The sequence below is a fragment of the Chiloscyllium plagiosum genome, chromosome 4, assembly GCF_004010195.1.
Source record: "Chiloscyllium plagiosum isolate BGI_BamShark_2017 chromosome 4, ASM401019v2, whole genome shotgun sequence".
Classification (NCBI taxonomy): Eukaryota; Metazoa; Chordata; class Chondrichthyes; order Orectolobiformes; family Hemiscylliidae; genus Chiloscyllium; species Chiloscyllium plagiosum.
The window spans coordinates 51,150,516-51,176,480 of NC_057713.1; the positions used below are offsets into that span (position 1 = coordinate 51,150,516).

The window sequence follows — 25,965 nt, forward strand, 5'->3', positions numbered from 1 at the left end:
TTGCACCTCCTGCGGTTGCATGGGAAGGTGCCGGGAGTGGAGGTTGGGTCGGTGGGGGGTGTGGGTCTGACAAGGGAGTCGCGGAGGGAGTGGTCTCTACGGACAGCTGATAGGGGAGGGGAGGGAAATATATCCTTGGTGCTGGGGTCTGTTTGGGGGTGGCGGAAGTGACGGCGGATGATGCGCTGTACATGGAGATTGGTCGGGTGGTAGGTGAGGACCAGTGGGGTTCTGTCCTGGTGGCGGTTGGAGGGGCAGGGCTCAAGGGCGGAGGAGCGGGAAGTGGAAGAGATGCGGTGGAGGGCATTGTCGACCACGTCTGGGGGGAAATTGCGGTCCTTGAAGAAGGAGGCCACCTGGGTTGTACAGATTTGGAACTGGTCCAAGTCAGGATGGTTAGTGGCTTGGAAGAGAACCTTCAGGTGATGGACGATGTTCCCATGTATCTGCTGCCTTTGTCCTTCCAGATGATAGTGGCTGGGTTGGAAGGTGTTATCTAAGGATATTAGGCAAATTTCTGCAGTGCATCTTGTAGATAGTACGCATTGCTGCTACTGAGCATCAGCGGTGGACAGAGTGGGTGTTTGTACATGTGGGGCCAGTCAAGTGGGCTGCTTTGTCCTGGACAGTGACAAGCTTCTTCAGTGTTGTTTAAGTGTCCACTGCTTGTAGGTTTTCACAAGTTACTCTGTTCTATCCTTTTAATGTCGGAAATAAAGAGCCTCACATTTTCTGATTTGGAGGTGCCGGTGTTGGATTGGGGTGGACAAAGTTAAAAATCACACAACACCAGGCTATAGTCCAACAGGTTTATTTGGAAGCACTAGCTTTCAGAGAGCTGCTCCTTCATCAGGTGGTTATGGAGTATAAGATCATAAGACAGAATTTATAGTAAAAGTTTACCGTGAGGCAAATGAAATTATATATTGAAAAAGACCTGCTTTTTTTTTTAAGTATCTCATCTTTTCGAATGACCATGTTGGTTTCAGTTCTTTCATATGTAAATCCTAGAACTTCTCTGAAAAGCTACATTTTCAAGTGAACTTCAACAATAGGTGCCATGTTGGCCTGGATAATGCATTGAAGGTCTGAGGTGCCATATTTGAGGCTGTCTGTGCCCCAATGTTCAGACTGATTCTAATCTAAAAAAGGGATTTACAGAATCTTACATGGATTCATGCAGTTTTTGAGCAAAATAAAATGTAATTCTGCAAGTATAAATTCACCTCACAAACTTGTGTGCATATGTGCGTGTGTATGTGTGTAGGGGTGGGGTGGTATGATTATCCGTGACAGAGTGTGTGTATGTTTGTGAGTGTGAGTGTAAAGGGGTGTAAGTCTGTGAGAGGGTACATGTGTGGGTGTGTATGTGTGAGCGTATGAGAAACACTTCAATGGTCCAGGCTGAGGCATGGTACATTGGCGAGACCGAGTAGAGGCTATGGCAATGGATGAATGGACACTGCACAACAGTCTAGAGACAGACACAAACACTTCAGCAGTCAGGGACATTCGACATCGGACCTTCAGGTGACCATTCTCCAAGGTGGACTTCAGGACAAGCAACAACGCAAAGTGGCCAAACATAGGCTAACAGCCACGTTTGGTACCCATGTGTATGGGGATGGCCTCAACCAGAACCTTGGGTTCTTGTCACACTACAGGTGACCCCACTGCATTTTACAGACACACAGACAGACACACACACACATACACAAACACGCACACATATAAGTTTGTGGGGTGAATTTGTACTTGCAGAATTACATTTTATTTTGCTCAAAAGCTGCATGAATCCATATACAGAGGAACCTCGATTATCCGGATGAGGTGTGTGGGCACTAATTGATTACTCAGTCAATGATTCAATGCCTTTCCTCTGGGGCTCAGTGTTTTCTATTAAGTCTGCTCCCTGTTCAGGAGACTCTGCAGCAGCACAGGGCGCGTGAGCCCACCCCCCAAAAAAAAACAGTACTGGGATTTACATACAAAAGAACTGAAACCAACATGGTCATTCAAAAAGATGAGAGACTCAACAAACAATCCAGGTCTTTTTCAATATATAATTTCAGTTACATCACACTATAAACTTTTGCTATAAATTCTGTGTCTTACGAACTTATACTCCACAACAACCTGATGAAGGAGCAGCGCTCCGAAAGCTAGTGCTCACACTTGCTGATATTGCTACAGTTTTGCACAATCCTTGAACCCTGAATGTCAAAGTTTGATCCAGGCTGCTTAAAATACCCTCAATTTTTTTGTGGCTTTAATTGTTCTTAATCGTGTGCAACTAAGTAATCATGCTTAGCAACAAAAAAATGACATTTTCAAAGAATGTCAAGTATGCATATAAATACAATAACTTTAAAACCTCCAGTGATTATATTCTCTTTGTCATAATCTCAATACCTTCTCCTTGCTTACATTTCTACTCTTCTCCATTTTCCTTACCAGGTATCCAGCTACAGCCATCCAAATGGGTTGAGATGCACTGGAGTGGTGAAACTGCTACACTGACTTTTACTCACCTAAATAAGGAGGATGAAGGATTGTACACTATACGTGTGCTGACAAAATCTGGCTATGAAGTTCATAGTGCATACGTGTTTGTCAGAGGTATGTGTGCAAATGAACACAACAGCCCATATGTCATTTGAGTAGCTGAACAGTATCGACAAGGGGGCTATGGGTATAATGCGGTTAGCGATAGTAATCACTAAATAATGAGAACCTGTTGTTTTTTCTCAAGCGACCTTGCTATTTACGTAGGGGCACTGAGAGTAATTCTTGCACCTTCGACACTATGAAAGTTGCAACCAACAAACCAAGATCAGAGTCGTGGCCCTAGCTGATGTCCTTCCAGCAATGAACAGTTTTAAACTAAGAGTATGTTTAAACATTTTTAGGCTTCCCATATCTGATAAAAACATTCTTCCTGTAAGTGCTGCTGTCTTTGTGAGAGAACTACTTTGCTGTCAGATAAAATTGGTTATTAGCTCCTTGAAATATGACATGCCAGCTGTGATTCTGCCTTGGGTTAGACAGAGTGCATTTTCTCCTCCATTTTAATTTACTTACCTGTTAAGTCCATTTCATTTGACACTGACTAAGGTTTTCTTGCTATGTTGCTGCTAAATCTCTCAGGAGTCAAAGAAATTATTGTTCGATGGGAAGTGACCAATTAATGTAGCCAATGCAATCGCTCAGTTCAACTTCTTACCCAGAATCCACAAACCTGACTGCCCTGGTTGACCTATTATCTCCGTCTGCTCCTGTCCAACTGAAGTCATCCTTCATATCTTGTCTCCATCCTGTCCCCCTTGGTCCAGGAATTCCCTACATATGTTCGGGACACCACCCATGCCCTCCACCTCCTCCATGATTTTACAATCCCCGGCCCATAATGCCTCATCTTCATCACGGACATCCAGTTCCTAGACACATCCATTCCCCCATGGTGAAGGACTCCAAGCCCTCTGTTTCTTCCTCTCCCACCGACCCAACCAGCCTCTCTCCACCGACGCACTCATTAGACTGGCAGAACAGGTCCTCATCCTCAACAACTTCTCCTTCAAATCCTCCCACTTCCTTCAAACCAAAAGGGTAGCCATGGGCCCCAGCTATTCCTACCTCCTCATAGGATAGATGGAACAATCCATCTTCCGTGGTTACACTGGCTCCATCCCTCACCTTTTCCTCTGCTACATTAATAATTGTATTGGTGCTGCCTCGTGCTCTCATGAGGAGGTTAAAAAGTTCATCGATTCACCCACAATTTCCACCCTGACCTCAAGTTTACCTGGACCATTTCGGACTGCTCCACCCCTTTTCTGGACTTCTCCATCTCCATCTCCGACAACTGACTCAACACAGACATCTACTTCAAAGACACCGACTCCCACAACTATCTGGACCACTCCGCCTCCCAACACCCCCCTCCTGTAAAAACGTGATGCCTTACTCTCAATTCTTCCACCTCCCCTGTATCTGTTCTCAGAAGGAGCAATTCCACTCCAAGATATCCCAATAAGTCCTCCCACATGATCAACAATGCCTTCCAGTGCATCTCCTCCACTTCCTGCAGCTCTGCCCACGACCCCCACCCCTCCAACCGCAACAAGGATAGAAACCATTGGTCCTCATATTCCACCCCAATAATCTCTGTATACAGCCATTTCCACCATCTACAATCAACCTAACCACCAAAATATATTTTCCACCCCACCCCTCTCTGCATTCCACAGAGACCATTCCCTCTGCGACTCCTTCAGTTGGTCTATGCCCCCCACCAACCCCCTCTCCACACCTAGCATCATCCCTTGCTACTGCACGAGGTGTAAAACCTGCACCCACACTTGCCCCCTCCCCCCCAACCTCCATCCAAGGCCCTAAAGGATCATTTCAAATCCAGTGGATATTTTCTTGCACATCCACCCACCTTATTTGCTGTGGCTGTTGCTTTCAATGTGGTCTCCTGTACATCGGGGAGACAGGACACCAACTCGCAGAGCATTTCAGGGAATATCTCTGGGACACATGCATCAAACAACCCCACCGCCCTTTGGCCAACCACTTCAACTCCCCCTTCCAGTCCGCCAAGACATGCAAGCCCTGGGCCTCCTCCAACGCCAAATCAATGCCACAGGCCAACTGGAGGAAGAACGTCTCATCTTCTGCTTTGGGACCCTACAACCACACAGCATCAACATTGACTTCACCAGTTTCTAAATCTCCCCTCCCCTCACTTCATCCCAGATCCATCCTTCCAACTTGGCACTAACTATCCTCTCCATCCTCCCCACCGACCTATCAGAATTACCCTCCCACCTCCATTCCCCTATTGCCTTCCCATCTACCTTCCTGTCCTGCCCTGCCCCACCCCCACTCCTCTGTCTATCTATTAGTCCCCTTTCTCCCTCCACATTCCCGATGAAGGACTTATGTCCGGAACATTGACTCTCCTGCTCCTTGGATGCTACCTGGCCTGCTGTGCTTTTCCAGCAGCACATTTTTTGACAATGTAATCAGAAAGCAGTGTCTCATTTACAGATGCTGATGCAGAGGTTGCAGGTGCCCCGGGAGCTCCTTTGGATGTCTATTGCTTAGATGCCAATAAAGATTATGTCATTGTAACCTGGAAACAACCAGCAGTTGATGGTGGAAGCTCCATCCTTGGTTACTTTGTTGACAGGTGAGTGGTCACTCACTGTTTCTCACTGCATTGATTTGAAGTTCTAATTGAATTACAGTAATTCTATAAAGGCAGAATATTTTACATTTTTTTTGTTAGTTTCTTTCTTCTTCCTTGAAAGTATTTGATTCCTATCAGAGTAAAGTTACCTGAATACTGAATATCAGCTTCCCTCCATTATCCTAATAAAAGGTTTTACCCTGAAATTTGAAGGTCAGTGGGCTCTGGAGAGGGCTGGTCACATCACTAGAGTGTCTAAAGTATAACAGCATGTTGTTGTATATAAAGTTATTTAATCCAATGATGAATGGAGAAATGTGGTAAATTTTTAACTTTATTCCTTCTCTAGTTGTTCTCTCATGCCATTGATCATAGCGAATCAGAGAATATAATATTTGTCGTGGTGTTTTGTTATTTCTTCCTCTGTCTCTTCTGTTGCTCTGTTTTAAGAGCATAGACTACAATGAATAAAAGCAGGAATTGGGCAGTTGATTCTTCAGCCTGTAGTCAATGCAGCCATGGCTGATCTGTCCCATCAATTCCACCTTTGTGCACTATCTCCATATCCTTTAATTCCCTCAGGATCAAAACATATATAGATTGCTAAGTTGAATTAATTCAATAATTGGATATTCACTGTCCAGTGGATTAGAAAACACTTTGAGCAAACAAACGTCTTTCCATCTCATTCTAACATATCATTCTGGGACTGTGCCTTCAAGGTTAGATTTCCAAGCCTTGGAAAACAACCTCTCAGCATTTACCTCATTAATCCTCTGAAGGGTTTAATAGCTTTTATTGATATCATCTCTCATTCTTCTAATTCACAAGGAGTAAAAGCTTAGTCTACTTAATCTCTTCTTAATGGTCAACCCTTTCTTCACATTAATCCATCTATTGAAGCTTTGTTGTTACATGCATTTAAGTCTTGTATATCCTTTCTTAGGTAAAGAGACCATAAAACTGTACACAGTAGTTCAGGTATTGTCTCACCAAGACTGCACAATTCTATCAAGACTTTAATTCTTATTCTTAAATTCCTTACAAATAAAGTCAAATGTGCCATTTGCTTTTCTAATTATGTGCTGAACTTGCTTGTTAACTTTCTATGATTCATGCACAAGGATATATAGGTTCCATTGAATATGAAAATTCCCAGTCTCTTGCTATTTAGAAGATATTCTGTTTTCACCGCAAAAGTGAAAAACACTTTTCCATCTCCATGTTCTTGCTCACTCATTTAACTTGTCTATATTTCTTTCCAGCCTTCTGACTCAAAATTTACCATCCCAACTAACTTTGTATCATCAGCAAACCTACATGTGTTGCACTCATCTGATACATGTGTGTGTGGGCTTTATGAATCTAAAGCAGCTATATAATAATGTCACAGGGTTGTTTTCGACATTGGAATAAATAACACTGATGGACTATGTTAGACATTTAGAAAGAAGCTAAATCAAAAATGGAAGATTTGTTAAAATATGGCTAATAGTCTTTTAATAACATAACAAATTCTGAAATTTGTATTTCTTGGAATCCCATGTGTTGTTGTATATAATATTAATATGCAATAAATAAGGTTCAACAGAAGCCTAAGCTTGAAAACAGTTCTTGATCTTATCTTCTCCTTGACCACTGTGTACTATACACAAAGTCTTAGGTGTGGCCCTAAAATCACATGGAAAAAGATTGTGTCTTCATTTATGTTCTCTCTCTTAAATTCTTTGATTCTTTTCTGTCATCCTCTGCTGCTCTCTGTCTTAACTCACTGCCCTTTTTGTGTGGATCATGGAAGGTGACTTGGCCATATACCAGAGAAAAGAATCACTAATGGCCTTTTTCGGGATAGGAATTTTCTACACAATAAAATATGTAGAAGTTTCAGTTATTAAGAAAAAAGGCAATAAAAATGAACCAGAAAACATTCTAGCAATTTAGTAGAGTTGGTAGCTGGATGATTTCACCACTGGGTGAAATACTCTCATCATAAAATCCCCCATTTAATGTTGGAAACACACATCATATCACCACTTGCTGGAGATACAGCGAGCATCCCAAATACCAACTTTAATGTATTGCAGCCTTGTGAATCATTCAATATTTCATTTCTGAGTTTTTTGATTGCAAAGTTGTAGTGAGTAAAAATGTTTCACTTGTGCAAGATTACATTGTAACTGAACTGATTAATAATACACCTTTTGCTCCATTCTTGTTATAATGTGTCATCGTGAATCTTCCAATCAGCGATGCGCCTGTGTCACGACAGTCCCACTTTCCAATTCTCACTAAATAAACTTTGCCCAACAGCAGACCCTTGCAGAATGCCCTTTATTTTCTAATGTTCCAAATGAAAATATACACTTGATAAAAGACCAAAGACTTGTGTAAAATGAAAAAACGAGATCTGCAAGCACTAAAAAAACCATAGTTAGGTGGAATTTAAGTGTACAAATTGTAATGCACAACACTAATTTATAATACTTTCGTAGAATAGTGATGGCGGTAATCTATAAAAATGTTTTGTAATTGTAAGAATGGTAACTAACTAACTCCACTTCTAATCAAGCAAACAATTCATCCCTTTTTCTACAGATGTGAAGTAGGAACCAATCATTGGGTTCAGTGCAATGATACCCCAGTGAAGTTTGCCAGGTTTCCTGTCACTGGGTTGATAGAAGGTCGTTCCTACATCTTCCGTGTGCGTGCTGTTAATAACGTTGGAATTAGTAGACCATCCCGTGTATCTGAGCCTGTTGCAGCCTTGGATCCTGCTGATAAAGCAAGGCTGAAGGGTATGCCTTTTTTTCTATTAATGCTTGCTGTTAGGGATGAAATCTTTAAAGAGTGACTCCTTTAACAACTCATGTTTGGCAAAGTTTTAATATTAAACGCAATGGATCAAAATATTAAATCCAACATTGGCTACTCAGAATTGATCTGTGTTACGTGCAAAGTGATAGAAAGAGCAAGTAAAGCACACCAAAAGTGAAGTAATCTTCTGTGATTTGGTAGTTAATATATTGGAGCAGCAAGATCTGGAGCCAACAGTGGCATATCGATTTGATCTCCACTGCAAACAAGATCCTGAATCATATGAATTAGGCTGAGGGTAAATCTCCTATATTGATAGATGAAAAAGTAAGGAAGGATGCACCATGCAGTTTGGTGCCTGATCCACAGTAATGTTGGTAATATATCTGGTGGCTTGTCTAAACTCTCAAAACAATTGTATACAAGGTGCTGTTTGATCTATCATTAAGTTGCACAAGGATAGTCAATGTACAGAAAAGGGTAAGGTGGTTTTGACTGGGGTTGAGTTTATTTTTGGTGGGAAAAGATGCAATGCATCAAGGTCCATTTCCTCCACACTGTGAAATTTCCCCAATGTAAGGAAAGTTTGACTGAGTTGGGGTAATTTCTAGTTTATGGAGAACAAATTGAATCCACTGACTTATCCTGCAACAGAATTTGGTATCCAATTTGAGGCAGTCATCACCTCCACTAACACCAATTAAGATAAATTAAAATAAACCCTAAATTATCTGTCTAATTATTTCCTTCTGAACAGTATTAATCCACTCTCCATATTTTTTTTGAATTCCTTCTTCTTTAACTTTCTACAATAATTTTCAGTGGATAATCAAAGCAAAACATTTCTGAAAGTCAATAAACACCACATCTATTGTATTTCTCTCAGCCACCATATCAGTCACCCACTGAAAAAATGCAGTATTTTCATTGAAAAATGCATCTAATAATTTCAGATTTTTGAAAAAATTCTGTTGACTAATCAGTGTTCATTTTTTGGGCTATGTCCTTCCTCTTATCCTTTCTAACTCAATAAATAAAAAAATTTAAAAATTGATCTCAAGGCTTATTGAAGACAATGTTTTATCTTTTTTGTATTATTTAATTATCAGGAATCCCATTAGCCCCCTGGACAGGACAGATTATTGTAACAGAAGAAGAACCAGCAGGTAAAGAATGTATCTTTTTGTAAGTGTATTAATCTGCTCTGATCAGACTCAACCTGTAACAATTTGGAATCAATCAAAATATTTTTTTTCTGCAATGTAGATAATCCACATTTTCCCCTCAGGCAGTTTCAGTAAATTTGAGAAGATGAGTGTTGACAGTTATACTTTAGGGAGATTTTAATTTTTGGCAGGTGACTGGCGGAATAAGCCAAGTTCCCAATCTTGTAAGAAAGAGACCAGAACAGTTGGAAGCCCTGGGTTTCTTCAACCAAACCAACAACTTATTGGTACAAAATGACCTCCTTGTTCAATCTCGCTGAGTTTAGCTGGAACATGTCAACCGAGGTCCAAGTCCCAGGGAAAGGTTTTGATTATATAAAAGTGGATGCCTACATTATTTTTGTTAGACCCAAACAAGTATTCCTGAAGCTGGCTGTATGAAGAAAGAGGAAAGGATGTTGTCAAAATTTGACACCCCACTTAGACAAACCTATATGCTTGCGCTTTATTAATAATCTAGTGAAAGTAGAAATTGTAAAGTCGACATTTTCAATTAAATTTTTGAAGCCTTTATACAACACTGCAGCAATTTCTTAGCCTTTTTCATCATACGTTCCTCTGGTCTTTACCCCTACACTGTAACTGGGCAGCATCTGTTTTTCATCTGGAAATACATTGAGCTCAGGAAGTTGACAAGCGACGAGAGTATAAGCAAATGACGGGTGTAGGACCAGCGTGGTAAAGTTCCATTGTATCTGCATGGGGCTATTTAGGCCTTGGATGTTTGCAGGAATTTTGAGCCTAAGAGTATCATAGCCTTTCTCAAATGATAATCGAGGAAATAAATCTTTGAGTATTTTTTCACCCCTGAAGTAAAGTGTTGCTGTCCTACGTATATGCCAACAGAGGGTGTGGTGCCTGGACAACCTACAGAACTAGCTGTGACTGAAGCCACGCGGAATTATGTGGTCCTCAGCTGGAAGCCTCCTGGTCAACGTGGCCACGAAGGAATCATGTATTATGTAGAAAAGGTAAACACCTCCAAATGCATGTGGAAATAAGTAAAGCCACTTCCAAAATGGTTTCAAACACATGCGTAAAATTGTGCTGTTAAATGTCAGCCTATGCCTGGTGCTTTTTAAAAGGGAATTAAGCCGTTAAGGAAAATTCCAGCCAAGCTTTACAGAATGCTGCGCTTAGATGTAACTATGCAGGTTTTCATTAATGTTCTTCTCTGTGTACTTGATGCATTAGATCATCACCTTTCCTAAAATAATTTTATAGCAGATTTTAACACGCAGGAAGCTAGTGTAATGTTCACACCAAGTCAATCTTTAATCCCTATTTTACATTAATAAAACTAATAATGGACAAGTATATAACCTTGCAGTTTGAATATCTTACTACAGCTTTTACTTTGCATCTAAGGGACATCTCTGAAATATTGACCATGACTTTTATAATTGTTTACACATAAATGACATGCTGTTAAGTATATCTAAATCACTTGTACATGAAGTTATCATTGTGACATATTCATTTTTGTCCTTCTACAAACAGAATAAGCCATCATTCCACTTCCTACCTACACAGCTAAAGCAGCCAACCCAACAACAGTATAAATATGATGATCAGTATCTCAGTAGTATAGAAGTGAGCCTGATCCCAGCAGAATCACCAGTGTCAGTGCTTACAGGGAATGTTGAAACCTAAGTGAGCCATCAATTGATATAATTGAAAGCATTCTGCCTCCCAATTAGTAGCTATAAAACTATTGCCTTATTTACTCATGGTTTTTTATGCTTATTATCCCTTTATTTGCTTGTTTGGGTTAGTGTGTTGCAGGCACTGAGGACTGGCAAAGGGTTAACCCAGAGATCCCTGTGAAGTCTCCACGATTTGCATTGTTTGATCTGGCTGAGGGTAAATCATATCGTTTCCGTGTCCGCTCTGCTAATTCTGCTGGCATTAGTGAGCCTTCTGAGCCAACAGAATTTACTGAAGTAACGGACAAACTTGGTAAGTATGAATTATAAAGTGAACATAAATCCACTTGCCATGCCTGCTTTCTTATCTTACTTTATAATAATTGTTATCGGGATGTCACCATTCCTTGACTGGATTTATACAAAATACAGAAAAGGGTTGAATTAGCAGCTTGTATGGTATTAATTAACAGTTCCTATGATTGCGATTTTTGAGAAGATATCTAGCTCAGGTTATGATATGGATATAAGTTAGCTCACTGAGCTGGAAGGTTTGATTTTGGATGTTTTGTCACCATGACTAGGAAGAACTGGAAATGACATCACCCACCTTAAGAAACCAAGACCTATAAATATAGAGTCGGGACATACCATCAGTGCTTCACCGGAGACACTCTCTGATGATGTTACCTAGTCATGGTGACGAAACATCTGAAAACAAACCTTCAAGCTCAATGAGCTAACTTACATCCAGTTCCTATGATTTATCTTCTTGAATGTACAGCTTAAGTCTTGTTCACCCTTCTTTTTACTGTTGCTGCTCAATATTATCAATGTGGTGTCTAATTGCTGAAGAAACAGATTACATTGAGTGAGACACAAGCAAGTTTACCTTTTATCCACAAATTCTGAAGGGTGAAGCTTTAATTTTTTTTATCCTAGGGTATTCCTTTTAAAGTAAATGCAAAAAAAACCCTATAGTTCATAATTGTCAAACAATGGTCAATCACACAGGATATATACAGCCTCTGAGATCAGGCAAAATAGCCATGTTTATTTCAATACTTTCTAAATTTTTGTCTTTTGCCTTTCAGATGTTCCAAAAGCTCCAAGCCATGTTGTGCCTTCGAGGAACACAGATACTTCGATGGTTGTCACTTGGGAAGAGTCAAAAGATGCAAAGGAATTAGTTGGCTACTACATTGAAGCAAGCATCAGTGGATCTGGAAAATGGGAACCATGCAACAACAAACCAGTGAAAGGCAAAAGGTAGTGCTGAAGGCTATTAGAGAGTCTTGCATAAACGAAGCAGAGGAAAGCATAAGGCAGAATCAAAAGAAATGCTTTAGAGAGAGAATGGATGGGTATGAAGAGGGTGATCCAGAATTTGTCCATAGGCATTGAAATAGTCTAGAAACCCCAGAGATGCTGATGTCACTAACGTCTGCTTGGTACGTGTGTCTGTGAATTAAAAACAGAAAAATCATCAATTCATATTCCTTTATATTACGTATTCTTTCGCTACTGCTCTTCACAAATGAAGGAGATACCACGTCAGAAATGGAGAAAAGGCCTGGAATAGAAGTGAACTTCATTGTTAGTTCTGCGTAAGGCATCCTGTTTGCTTAATATTTTTCATCTTATTTCATTGAATGTCCTTCTGTTTTGCAAGGTCACGGAATCACAAGGCCTCAGGTGAACAGGTGGAATACATTCATCTAATCAAGAGAGAATGAAAACACGTTGGTAGGGCCAAGCAGTACGAGGCTGGTCTCTGGCTGTTTTGAAGCCTCCATTAATAACAGTGGAGCAGTATATATTCCATTAACATAAACCACATGATCAGTGGCTTCAGGGAAAGTAAACATAAAACTGTTTTCTTTTGGCAGGATTTCTGTTTTTCTTTTAATTGCTATCTTTTCAAGTAATACCTGTTGGAACAATTTGAACAGAAAGTAATCTATAAAACTTTTCCTTTCTTTGTAAACTTTCAAGAGAAAAAAGATGTGTTGGCATGTGTGGACCCTCAGTGTGGCTGCCCAGTCACTTGGTTGCACAGGCTTCCTCCTCAGAGGTGGAGGTAGAGCTGAGGGTCTGTGGGCACTGGCCACTTAGCCAAGGTTCCCTGGGTAGAGCTAGTGTCTGCATAAGAGATGGGAAGGAATTAGTTGTAGAAGTTGGATAAAATCTTGGCCAGGTTAAGAATGAGTTAGCACTGGTGGCAGTGAGAGAACAGCATGGCACAGAGTCAGTTACCCATTGTCTCTCCATCCACACTAGATGTCTTCTCCTGCCACATCTAATATTTTCTCATCATAGGGAGTAAGGAACCTGTTGTCTGTTATCCCCCAACCAATTTTGGCCTCCTTGGTCCAATTAAAGGCCAAATTTTCTCACAATATGATGAAGGAAGGGACTGAGCATAATGAAAATGAGTGCAAGAATGTTTAGTGGCGATGCATGAACAAATGAGTCAGTAAGGTATCCCCAGTGAGGTATGAGGATACCAGAAACCATGATTAGTTTGGAAGGATGAAGAATGTGAGAGTTAGTGATTAGGCATGATTTATCTTATCCAATGTGCTATAGATGGTGAGATGCATATGCAGTGACCGAGTTAGTGAATGGTGGTCCTATGAATGTGATATAGAAATGAGAGAAGGTGATGGCATATGTCTATCCAGAGCACAGACTAGCATTGACTTTCTGTGCTCTGGGATTCCTACTTCAGGTAGACTCAGCACTGACTTGTGCTGCAAATTCTGCCCAGGCCAGGCTGGCAAGATCTGGTGGCCTGACCTTCTTTGGCAATCTGCAGTCAGCTCTCCATCTACTAGCACCTCTATATCCTTGTCCTGCAGGTGGGAGCCAGCTTGCCTTTACTCTCAGACATTTTCAAAGTTCAGAGTCAAGTACATAGTTTGTGAAGTAGTTCCTGGCTTGCGGTATCTGAAGTAGTCTGCAGCTTGGCATTAAAAAATTGTGCGAAAGGTGTGTAAGCTGGAATGTCCCAGCAATGGTCGGCACTTCTGTCTCGCTTGCCATGTGATTTCACCGAAAAACTCACTTCATTACACTATAAGATATAGAAGCAGAAGTAGGCCATTTGGCCCATCGATCTGATCCACCATTCGATCATGACTGATATATTTCTCAACTCCATTTTCCCACCTTCTCCCCGTAAATCTTGATCCCCTCACTAATCTAGAACCTCTCTATCTCTGTCTTAATTACACTCAATGATTTGGCCTCCACAGCCATCTGTGGTAATGAGTTCCACAGATTTACTGCTCTCTGGCTAAAGAAATTCCTCCTCATCTCACTTCTAAAGGATTGTCTCTTCAGTCTGAGGTTGTGCCCTCATAACTCTCCTACTGCTGGAAACATCTGCTCTACATCACTCTGTCCAGGCCTCTCAGTAATCTGTACATTTTAATGGGATGATCCCTTATCCTTCGAGACTCCACTGAGTACAGACCCAGAGTCCTCAAAGCTCTTTGTATGACATATGACACTCAACAGCTCAGTTGTATTATTATGATGTCTAACATTGAAAATTCACCACAGGTTATGGCGGATTGTGCATTGTGAAGTTCACTCACCATTGTGCTTTAACTACAAATGGTAAAAGTCAGCCCCATGTGTCAGGAAGGAGAACTCGTGAAATTCTGCATTTGGATGGCATGGGATAGTCAATGCCAGTGACATGGTACACAGAACACACAGAAATAGGATCAGTGCACAAAATATGTTAAACCACAACTGGGAAAGATCCTAAATATGTAAGGGCATGACCAAATAATGAGGCATAGCAAGAAATGCTTACAATAGCATCAGTAAATGAGTCAATGTTACATAATCAGACTTTCAGGACTATGTTCCATCAGAGTGGGTAATCCCTATTAATAAACCAACGAGTGGTTCTGTTTCACCTTAATTGTGTAATATTGGTTCTCATTTTATTGTGGCACAAAAATGAAAAAAGATGGAGCATTGTTGTGTAATATGCTTTCCATTGAATGCAACACTTCCTATATACCTGATACTTGTGGCCAAAATAATAAGAACAAAAATGTTGACTGGAACACATACAAAGAAATATTGTGTAAATTCATTGATTGATGTTGTAAATGAAGTTTTTGTTTTCTAGATTTATTTGTCATGGATTACAAACTGGACAATTATACAAATTTCGAGTTAGGGCTGTCAATGCAGCCGGGCTTAGTCAATTTTCACATGAGTCTGAGGCTCTGGAAGTCAAAGCTGCTTTAGGTGGGTAATAAAATTTAAATTGTTGCTGTATGAAGATGTCATTTGTGAAAGTTCATTTATTTATTTTTGAAAGTATATTTACTTAATTTTGAATATGTATTTATGTATTTTTGAATTCCATTTAATCTGAAAATTAATCTATTTAGTTTCAAAAGTATATTTAGAGTCATAGAAATGTACAGCACGGAAACAGACCCTTTAGTCCAACCCGTCCATGCCGACCAGATATCCCAACTCAATCTAGTCCCACCTGCCAGCACCTGGCACATATCCATCCAAACCCTTCCTATTCATATACCTGTCCAAATGCCTTTTAAATGTTGCAATTGTACCAGCCTCCACCATTCCTTTGGCAGCTCATTCCATACATGTACCATCCTCTGCGTGAAAAAGTTGCCCCTTGGGTCTCTCTTATATCTTTCCCCTCTCACCCTAAACCTATGCCCTCTAGTTCTGGACTCCCCCATGCCAGGGAAAACACTTTGTCTATTTATCTTATCCATGCCCCTCATTATTTTATAAACCTCTATGGGGTCATCCCTCAGCTTCTGACCCTCTAAGGAAAACAGCCCAGCCTATTCAATATCTCCTGATAGCTCAAATCTTCCAATCCTAGCATGATCCTTATAAATCTTTTCTGAACCCTTTCAAGCTTCACAACATCCTTCCAATAGGAAGGAGACCAGAATTGCATGCAATATTCCAAAAGTGGCCTAACCAACGTCCTGTACAGCCACAACATGACCTCCCAACTCCTATACTAAATACCCTGACCAATTAAGGAAAGCATATCAAACACCACCTTCACTATCCTATCTACCTGTGACTCTACTTTCAAGGAGCTATGAATCTGCGCTCCAAGGTATCTTCGTTCAGCAATACTCCCTAGGACCTTACCATTAAGTGTATAAGTTCTGCTAAGATTTGCTTTCCCAAAATGCAGCACCTCACATTTATCTGAATTAAATTCCATCTGCCACTTCTCAGCCCTTTGGCCCATCTGATCAAGATCCTGTTGTAATCTGAGGTAACCTTCTTCGCTGTCCACTACACCTCCAATTTTGGTGTCATCAGCAAACTTACTAACTATACCTCTTATGCTCACATCCAAACCATTCATATAAATGATGAAAAGTAGTGAACCCAGCACCGATCCTTGTGGCACTCCACTGGTCACAGGCCTCCAGTCTGAAAAACAACCCTCCACCACCACCCTCTGTCTTCTACCTTTTGTTTAAGTATGAAAATACAATAATTTATTTTTAGAAATGTATTTACTGATTTTAGAGATTTCTCTTTAATTAATGAGTTACTGTTTCCACAGTACCATCTGTTTCACTTTACCATCCATGATGTCTTAACTCAATGTTCTGATCATGCACTGTGCTTATATCACATGGAAAAGTCTATTCTTTTCATTGAGACTATCCATTAGCCACTGTATGAAATCTCACATCAGCCTGCCTCAGTCATATGTTCCAAAGCTGACCTGATTCACGGATTTCCAGCCTTGCTCCAGCATTATGTAATGTATCTCATAAAACACCATCATGTGCATATCTTATTCATACATAAAATCACTTAGCTTCTTTTCTGTTCTGCATTTGCTACAATTTTTGCTTTTTGCATGTTAACAATACAAAAGCTCATTTAATGTCTGTTTCTATGACTGCTGATGCCTGCTTTTAACAGATTATCACCTGTCGGCAAACATTTTACAAGCTCCTTAAATATGTGAAATGGCCACCATGCAAAATCCTGCATTTATCAAAAACTAATCTGTGCACCACTTACTCATCATCATTTAGCATTTTTCCTTTGAGTTTAACTAAATCAAGTATTTTCAAAATCTAAATGAAATATATTTAATTACTAATGATGATAGAAGTCTTTGCACTCATTTCCAGTTTAAATCAACAATTGGTACTGAGCAACTTGTGAGACCTATGTTAGGCACCAAAACAAAAGGGTAATTGCTATGATCAGATAGCATTGAATTAGTGTATAAATGCAGCTATTTAAATGGCCTAAAAGATTACTGAAACAAATTATTTTCTTCATTGGTCAAATAGTTTTGTTGTATAGAATGCCATACCTATTGCTTGTACAGAGTATTGCTAATATATTTTTCATTTAAGCTATGTGGGGTCAGTTAGCTCAGTTGGTTAGTAACGTAAAATGATTACAATAGTGCGGGTTTAATTCATGCTCCAGCTGAGGCTACCATGAAAGACTCTTCTCAACCTCTTCCTTTGCCTGAAGTGTAGTTAAACTATCCCCAGCTGTTTCTCTGTAATGGGAGAGCAGCTCTCTGGTTTGGGAAGACAATGCTACTTTACATTTAATACATTTAAGAGTTGGAGTTGTTGTCGTGGAGTCTGGAGAAGGAGTAGTTAGGGATGAGTTTCAGGGCTCAGAGGCTAACAGGAAGGTTTTACTGGTGTTGCTCATGCAGCACTTAACACTTTTTAGCAGGAGGATCTGCACTGTAGTGTAATGGTTCTTCTGGTCCAACTCAAGAGCTTTAAGGCCCAAAGAAATTGCTGGTTGTCTCTTTATTTCTTCCTCATTGTACGTCTTTGGTACTCTATCCCTTTGTCTTGCTCATTCTCTTTTTTTTTTCTGTTATTTTTTCATTTTTATCTATCACTGTTACTTTCCCTCTTTCTCTGTAAATGAAATTGATCTTATCCAGCAGTACAAAATGTCCTTGTAGCAAATCGCAGTTCATGAACTTGATCAAAAGGAAATCAAACATCTTTGAAAATGGACTGCTAGTTCATTAACTTTTTTTTTCTGCAGTGGCCTGATGTCTCAGAGGTTAGCACTGCTGCCTCATAGTGCCAGGACCTTGCATTCAATTCCAGCCCTTGGGGACTATCTGTGTGGAGTCTCCATGTTACCTGTGTGTCTGCATGGCTTTTGCTGGGTGCTCTGGTTTCTTCCCATAGTCCAAAGAGGTTAGGTGGATTCACCGTGCTAAATTACCCATAGTGTCCAGGAATATGTAGGCTAGGTGGATTAGCCATGGTAATTGCAGGGCTATATTGATAGAGTGAGTGGTGGAGTGTTGGGAATTGGTGCTGGGTGGGATGTTCTTCAGAGGGTGGTGCAGACTTGAAAGGCTTCAATCTGTGCTGTTAGGGATTCCATGAACTGAGAAAGATCAGTTTCAGTCTGTCTGTCTGTTTTTAGCTTTTTTTGTGTATGGTTACATTAGTCTTCATGAATCAACAAATGTGCTTCTTGTTCCTTTCTCTTTTTGGATTATTTTCCATTTGTTACTTTCTTCCTGTGTCTCTAAAAAAAATAATCTTTTCTCTGTGCGTTTATCTCTCTGTAATTGTCTTCTTCATACCTGGTGCTTTCTTTTGTTATTCCAGTGATCTCATTGAACTGTATTCTTCTACTTTCACTGAGCACAGCAGATCCTTTTTTCTCTGATGATTCATAGAATCCCTGCAGTGTGGAAACAGCCCATTTTGGCCCAACAAGTTCACACTGACCCTGCAAAGAGTATCCCACCCAGATGCATTCCTCTACATCTCCCCTGACTAACACACCTAACCTACACATCCTGGAACACCATGGGCAATTTAGCATGGCCAAACTACCTAACTTGTACATCTTTGGATTGTGGGAGGAAACCGAAGCACCCAGAGAAACCCACGCAGACACGGGCGATCATGAAAAATCCACACAGACAGTCACCCAAGGCTGGAGTCAAACCTGGGTCCCTATTACTGTGAGGCAGCAGTGCTAGCCACTGTGACCACCCTGTCATAGTAGAATCTGGACTGGTGATCAACCAAGAGGTTGCAGTGCAGTTACTGTCAGGTTTTTTGTGAAGGGCAATGAGAAGGACTATAGAAAGTGTGGGATATTGGTCGGTGGGAAAGTAGTGAGGTATTATCAGGAGCATACCTTTGGCCTTATTATACCCATGTGAAGTACATTGTTTTCCTACATTAAAGTAAGCTGCTATTGCTGCTGCATGTATATTTTTCACATTTGCCAAAGATGTCAGAGAATGAATTACACAAGTGTAGGTGGATAGTAGCATTTATTAACTGGAGTGGATGTATTTTTAATCCAGGTTGTTAGCTTTGCATGGGAAATAGGGGGAGGCACTAGGTAGTATATTTGAATTCTTTAGGGGATAGCTTGCAGCTTATCTTTTGTCAATTTGCAATTATGTGATGAAATTTATTTTTACAGGTTTGCAATAGGGTGAGTGGGAAGCTAAGTCAATGGATGCAGAGAGTTGTTTCGTTACAGTGCATTGAGCAGAATTTCTTTCTGAGAGAGAAAGCTTTTTTGTGCAATAGGTTTGGTGATGCATGAAAGTAAAAAGAAACTTTAAAAAGGGGAAAATTCAGTCATTTGTCCAATGAGGATAAAATAAATTGATGGGCATTCAAAGAATTAAGTTGAATGCTGTTCATGTTAGATATAGGAATTATGAACTGGAGTTATGATGTTTAAATAATATGACATAAACCATTTTATTTTATGGAGAACAAGGTATATTATGCAGGTTCTCATAATTGTAAAGTAATAATTAAAAGCCTCTAAATGTCATCAGATGTATCGAATAAACAATACTCTGTTTAATAATTGCAAAAATTGCTTTTGTTTAAATTTCATACTCTTTTGCTTCTGAATGTATGATGCTATTGGTTGGTAGTCAGAGTCTTGTCTGCTATAGGAACAAGTACATTTTACTCATGGTTTTGAGCTTTGCTTGTTGCTATGTTAAACCTTCAGCAAAACATTCTTGTACCTCTTTCCTTGTTCTTTTGTATGGCGTGTTTGTCTTCATTTCTTCATCCTTGAAAAAATGAAGTATATCTTTTTGCACAAACCGATGTGTTCATGAATGCCTGATTAATTACTTTATTTAACTCTAGGAGGAGGAGTGCCTCATGGTGTGTTTCCTGAACAAAATGGTAACATTGGTGGACTAACAGACAGCAGTGCACGCTGGGATGGCAAGCATGAGGCATCTCAGCTCGCACGTGACACTTTACTAAGTTGTGATGCTGTGCTTAACAGACGCCTGCTGCCCACTGGCTATGATAATTTTCCATGCATAGAACCAGATACACCAAAGGAGGTAAATGCAGAATGGACAAGCAAGTCTAATCTCAGAAGCCCAGAGGTACAGGACATGTACGAGGAGGGCCCAAAGAATAAAGATAAGCATGACAAGGGCCTAAAGATGCAAGACATGCATGAAAAGGGCCCAAAGGTTCAAGACATGTACAAGAAGGGTTCTAAGGTAGAAGACAAATATGAGAAGGGGCCTAGAGTACAAGATATGCACAAGAAGAAGGAAAAACTAGGTGAGAAATCAGGAAAACAATATTGAATTTAAACACAAAGAGGTGAAATCATATTCTGGGAAGAATTGATTGGGTCTTAATGAATGTGACTAATACATTTGTTTAATTGTTAGAGAGATTGATGAATGATAACAAGAAGCTTACAGTTTAACAGCTCTCATGTCAAAGGGAGTCCCCACATATTTTACAAACATGCTGAGTAGGAAGTGGAAGCAAAATGTAGATATCTAAGAAATGTATATCAAGGAGGTTTGCAGACATATTAGTGAATTATTTGTAATGAGCATTTCAAGGAGCAAGGGTCTAATGGGGAGATGTTATACTCTGATGACCAACTGGTATGTGAATCACAATCTGGTTTAAGACCAGTCGGGACTAAGGGGAAAACAGGCAACTAGAGAAACTGTAAACAACATAAATAAAATCAGAATTTTCACAGTTCGGATTGGGAGAGTTACGTGGAGTTTGCAATAAAGCTTAGGAAGGAAAGGAGTGAAATCAGAAAGTCCTTACAGCTGTTTTGTTGGAAATGACATTTGCATTTATTGATCAGACACTCAGTCTCATAAGTTCACCATTGACCAGTTAAACCAGAAAGAGAGTTGGGCAGATTATTTTTTCACTAAGTGCTAAGAGGCAATTACTTCCAGGTATTTCCTGCTACAGCAAACTGTTCACATCCTCATCAATTAGCCATTATATTTCTATATGGCATTCCTTTCAGAATTCAATTAAAAGCAAAATAAAATACTATATTATCCTTTGGATGTGAGCAACACGAGGGTAAAGCAGCATTTATTGTCCATGTTGAGTGGCGTAGGAGAATAAAGTCAGTCTCAAAATGTGTAATAAATATGTTAACTGCAAGGAGGATTGTAGAAGGCTTAAGAAAAGTATAAATAGATTGATAGGTTGAATAAACAGATACTCTTCAGCAACTTAGTGGCTAAGTGTGTGGTATTACACTGAGATACTAAAAAAGGAATGGGAATACATACTTTAATACAAATACGATGTGAATGAACAGAATTTCTCACGTGTTAGTGCAAGTAGATAAAAATATTGGAAAAGGCAATTGTATTTGAGTTTTAAAGATCAGGGCTTGGCAGACAATAGTAAAATGACTTTTTCTTTACAAATATTAGCTGGTAATCAGAATTAAAATATTGCGTCCAATCTTGGGAATCTCATTATAGAAAGTGATAATTTATCACACTATTTTTGATTCATAAACAAATTGCTGCTTCTAATCCTTGAAACTAATTGTACTTAAAGAGGAAATGCTAATAATTAATTGTATCTCTTTAACCTAATGACATGGATAAGTATGATTCCTCTCTAGGTAAAGAGCCTGTGTAATTAGTACGGTTCAATAACGAAACTTAAGAATTTGTTTCGATGATGCATCTGAATCCTGATCAAGACTGAAGTACAAACTGAAGGATAAAATATGCTTCAGTTCAGCTGCTCATCTTAGGGACAAATCCAAATTAGGTTTGCATTGTCCTCATGTCCCAATTCTAGTCTATCATCACCCCTGAGATCGCTATTAGCTTCGGATCTGATAATGCCTCATATTTAAATGCTTAACCTTGATTTCAAACCTCCCATGGTCCTGCTAATTTCTCATTGCATAACTTGCTCCAGCCATGTAATCTTCTAAGAACTCTGTATCCCTTTTTTTTCTAATCAACCTCTTCAGAGATGTTATGACACACCTCTCAGGTCTCCTGGTCCAGGGGTAGGGACACTACTATTACACCACCAGAGGGCATCTCAATGGGGACTTCTGTACATTGAAAGCATCGATTGTTCCACTACAGATGCCTATACTTTCAACAATGCAAGTTCTAAGCCCTGGAGTTCGTCCCTATACCTTCCACATTTTCAATTTGCTCTTCTCTTTAACAGTCTCTCTAAAATTTACTTTACTGAACAAGGTTTTGATCAACTCTCCGAATGACTCTTTATTTGGCTCAGTAGCAATTTTTGAAAAATCTGATGGTATCTCTGAGAAGTCAATTTGGATGTTTCATTACAGTAAAGGTGTTCCAAAACAACATTTGTCTTTAAAGAAGTGTTCAAGTAAGCAGCTGACATCAATTTTATGTGGGGTTTTTGGCTGAAAGCAGTTAATTAGCCAGGCAGTTGATGAACTGAATAACAGTATAATAGGCATACCTTGCAGCTAAGAATAATTGATCATTAGCTGTGTACATAAATTCAATTCCTTCAAATTTGTCACACTCAGTAACCTAATAGTTCTATTACTCCTACTGCCATAAGACTCAACTTAATTTTTTAAAATGATACAATGATAATGTTTTTATCTATTTTTATAATTGCTTCAGTTCTGCGAGTGAAGGTATGTGTTTTGTGATGTAGTGTTAATTTCACTTAAGTAATATGGTAACTTAACAATATATTTCACAGTTCTTGGTGGAAGATGAGAGGTATTGTGATGTTTTTTCACTTGTGTGAAACACCTTTGTAATTCATAAACACGCTTATAGATATTTGGTACAGCGAATAATTCTAATACACGATCACCAGTGTGATAGCATTGATCAACACGTGTTTTCAAAACTATAGATATTTCTTGAAGTATTTTTCTTCCAACTTGAAACATATCAATTTTTCTTATATGCTTATACTTTATACTTCACTTCCCAACTTCCAGGAAAGGCAGTGACTCAGTAATTTTCTGGTGGGAGATGAGAGGAAACAACCCTGGTTATTTTACTGTGTGATATTTTGTTTTGTTCTGTGGAGATGCAAAAGACTTGACTCTGACACTCTGTGGAGTCTCTAAGCTGGAGAATTCACTGTATTTTGAGTCATGGGTGTGAACTATTATATGGTTATTAACTCTTATTTTCAATGAGTTTGTACCTTCCTTAAAAGACTGGACAGAACATTGGTATTAAAACCTCTTAGGTATTCTGTAGCTAACATAACTAATTGTAATTTCAAGACTTCCTCATTTAAAAAAATGTCAATCGAAGTTAAGTGAAGTTAGATTCAGTAAGTGATGTCTTACTGAGTTTGCAGTTATGAGTAAATACAAGAGAAATGAATGTTTCTAGCAGGAAGACAACAAGCTGGGATACCACTTTGTTTAACACCTAAATGAAAATGAAATGCCGCGGTTTCTCTCAATTTACATGGTTAGTTATCCTACACATTTAAACAATTTCATTCCAATAGGATGGTTAATTGGCAGTAACTTGGAATCTGAGTTTTTGAAAACTGATTCTGGTAGAGTATAGACTGTTTCTCATCACTACACATTTTTTTTCTTTCCTTTGTTTTCTGCTTTTTTGAACACACAAAAAAAGAGATCAATTTTAATGCTTGAACTCAACTTCTTCAGCACAGACTGAAGATTAAACAGGAGGCTTTCTTATCTACATAGCACAGTTACATCTTGTTTTTTTAACAAATTAAGTATTCCAGGCAGCTTGAGATGGTATTTTTAATTTTTGGGTAAACTCTACTATGTACCAATACATGGGTTACTCTTCATTCCTGTCTTATAGAACACTGAGAAATATTTGGGTTAAATTGCACAATATGGTATTAGTAATGATTATGTCAATACAAGTGTATGAACACTCAACAAAAGTGTTAACATATTCATTACTAATACTGTACAATTAAATTTTAATCTAGTGTGGAAATACAATTGCCCTTTGCAAGAACTGAATTATGATGATGTGAGGTTGAACAATCAAGAGAAAGCCACAGTCTAGTTATTAACTCAGTTTCAGTAAAAATGTCATGTTGAAAACAGATACAAGGCATTTGCTGAGCTTATGTTTTGCCGGCATTCCTTATTATGATTCAACTACAATGTAAAATTCCATAACAAATGTAATTTAAAGTCATAATCAATACAGGACATGAAAAATGCACCATACTGATCAAAGCCAAGCTTCCTTCAGTTATACTTGTAAAATGAACAAAAGACCTCATTGAAGACAGAGCACAAAAATGATTCAGGTGGTGAAATTTGAATTGAAACGATTGAACTGTCAAGTGGAATTGAATGTTAACCTAATGCACTGTGTCTACAAATAGCTGCTCCTCCACCACCTTATGGGATTACAGTTCTTGAAAGTGTTCGTGACTCCATGGTGTTGGGATGGAAACAGCCTAAATTCCAAGGTGGTGCTGATATTACCGGCTACTTTGTGGATTATCGTGAAATTATTGATGGTATTCCTGGAAAATGGAAAGAAGCCAATATCAAAGCTATCACTGAGCGGGCATACAGAGTAAGTGAAACAAGAACCTTTTCCCTTAACATGTTTTTAGAAGCTGCAAGGGTTCAATTCTTAATATTCTCCTCATGTGTTAATTTAATATAGGAATAAATATACATGTTATTCATTATATACACATTTACACAGCACTTCTATTAAAATAAGTTTTATTTTGTTCGACATTATTTCAGGTCTCCTTTCTTTCATTCCATTTGCAGCATTAATGTGAGGATGTTACCTACATCCTGGGACAACTTATATTAATTTCAATGGAAATAGATTGCTGTTGGACACTGGCACATAATCAGCAGGCTACACACATCTGAGGATTCAAGCATCATTCTCTCAGAAGATATTTGAAACCTAGCTGCAAAGAATTAAATTGATTAAACTTTTACCATAACAAGTTAACCAATGTGAACTAAAACTGAAAGCCTGGAAGTACCCAACAGGTCAGGATCGGTGAACAAACCGAGTCATTGAACGGACCTTAATAGCCCAGGATCAGGAGGGAGTTGTTCCCTTCCTGGCTCCCTCAGTTAAATAAGGCTGGAAGGGCAGAAATTAGCCAATAAACACCCCTAAGTGAACAATTGAGGGTCTCAGTCCAATGCCTGGTGACAGGAATTGAGGAGAGTTTGAATTGTGGGCCGGCCCCGAGGTTTACACTGAAAGGCCTGGTCCTGAGGAAAATCTTGGACATGTTGTGCTTCATGGAGATATAAGTGCCACCTCCTCAGTTGAGCTTACCAATTCATTGAAACTGTCCCCTGCACCCCTCACCCCCATCCCGAGCCTGCCTGACTGACGGATTGGTGGAGTTGCCATTGGCTCTACAGCGATGGAAGAGCCCACTGAACCAGCCATGAAATCAAGCTCAATGTTACAGAATGGTGCCCTATTGTTTTAATTGAGATATTTGAAAAGAGTCAGGAAAGAGTCAGGGCTGGAAAATAACACAGGGATCTGTGATTGCATTAAGGAAATGACTAATTAAATGTCAAAACAGATGCTGGTACTAGACGATAGGCAGTGATAGGGGGGCAGGCATTGCAAAAACAGATGGGCCCAGAGGAGGTTGCAGCAGAACAACAAAGATCAGAGAAAACAAGAAAAATCTGCCAAACAAAGCAGGTTGCTGTGGTCAGCTAGAATTTAAAACATTAACTCTTTGTCTTTCTACAGAGTTTACCTGGCCTGCTA

General features: G+C 39.4%; 1 protein-coding gene across 10 annotated transcripts in view; it reads left to right on the forward strand.

The window, feature by feature from the left end:
- The window catches only part of myom1b (myomesin 1b), a 160,050-nt gene that overhangs the window by 48,261 nt on the left and 85,824 nt on the right, over positions 1-25,965 (forward strand). For 4 of the 10 annotated variants that reach the window (XM_043688205.1, XM_043688212.1, XM_043688213.1 and 1 more), the window contains 10 exons: positions 2,458-2,619; positions 5,053-5,194; positions 7,790-7,989; positions 9,118-9,174; positions 10,048-10,205; positions 11,010-11,193; positions 11,975-12,149; positions 15,031-15,152; positions 20,063-20,101; positions 24,578-24,774. In XM_043688205.1, the coding sequence (XP_043544140.1) occupies positions 2,458-2,619; positions 5,053-5,194; positions 7,790-7,989; positions 9,118-9,174; positions 10,048-10,205; positions 11,010-11,193; positions 11,975-12,149; positions 15,031-15,152; positions 20,063-20,101; positions 24,578-24,774 (1,436 nt within the window). The remainder of the gene's footprint in view (positions 1-2,457; positions 2,620-5,052; positions 5,195-7,789; positions 7,990-9,117; positions 9,175-10,047; positions 10,206-11,009; positions 11,194-11,974; positions 12,150-15,030; positions 15,153-20,062; positions 20,102-24,577; positions 24,775-25,965) is intronic. The other 6 variants (XM_043688211.1, XM_043688215.1, XM_043688206.1 and 3 more) reach the window with 5 other exon arrangements.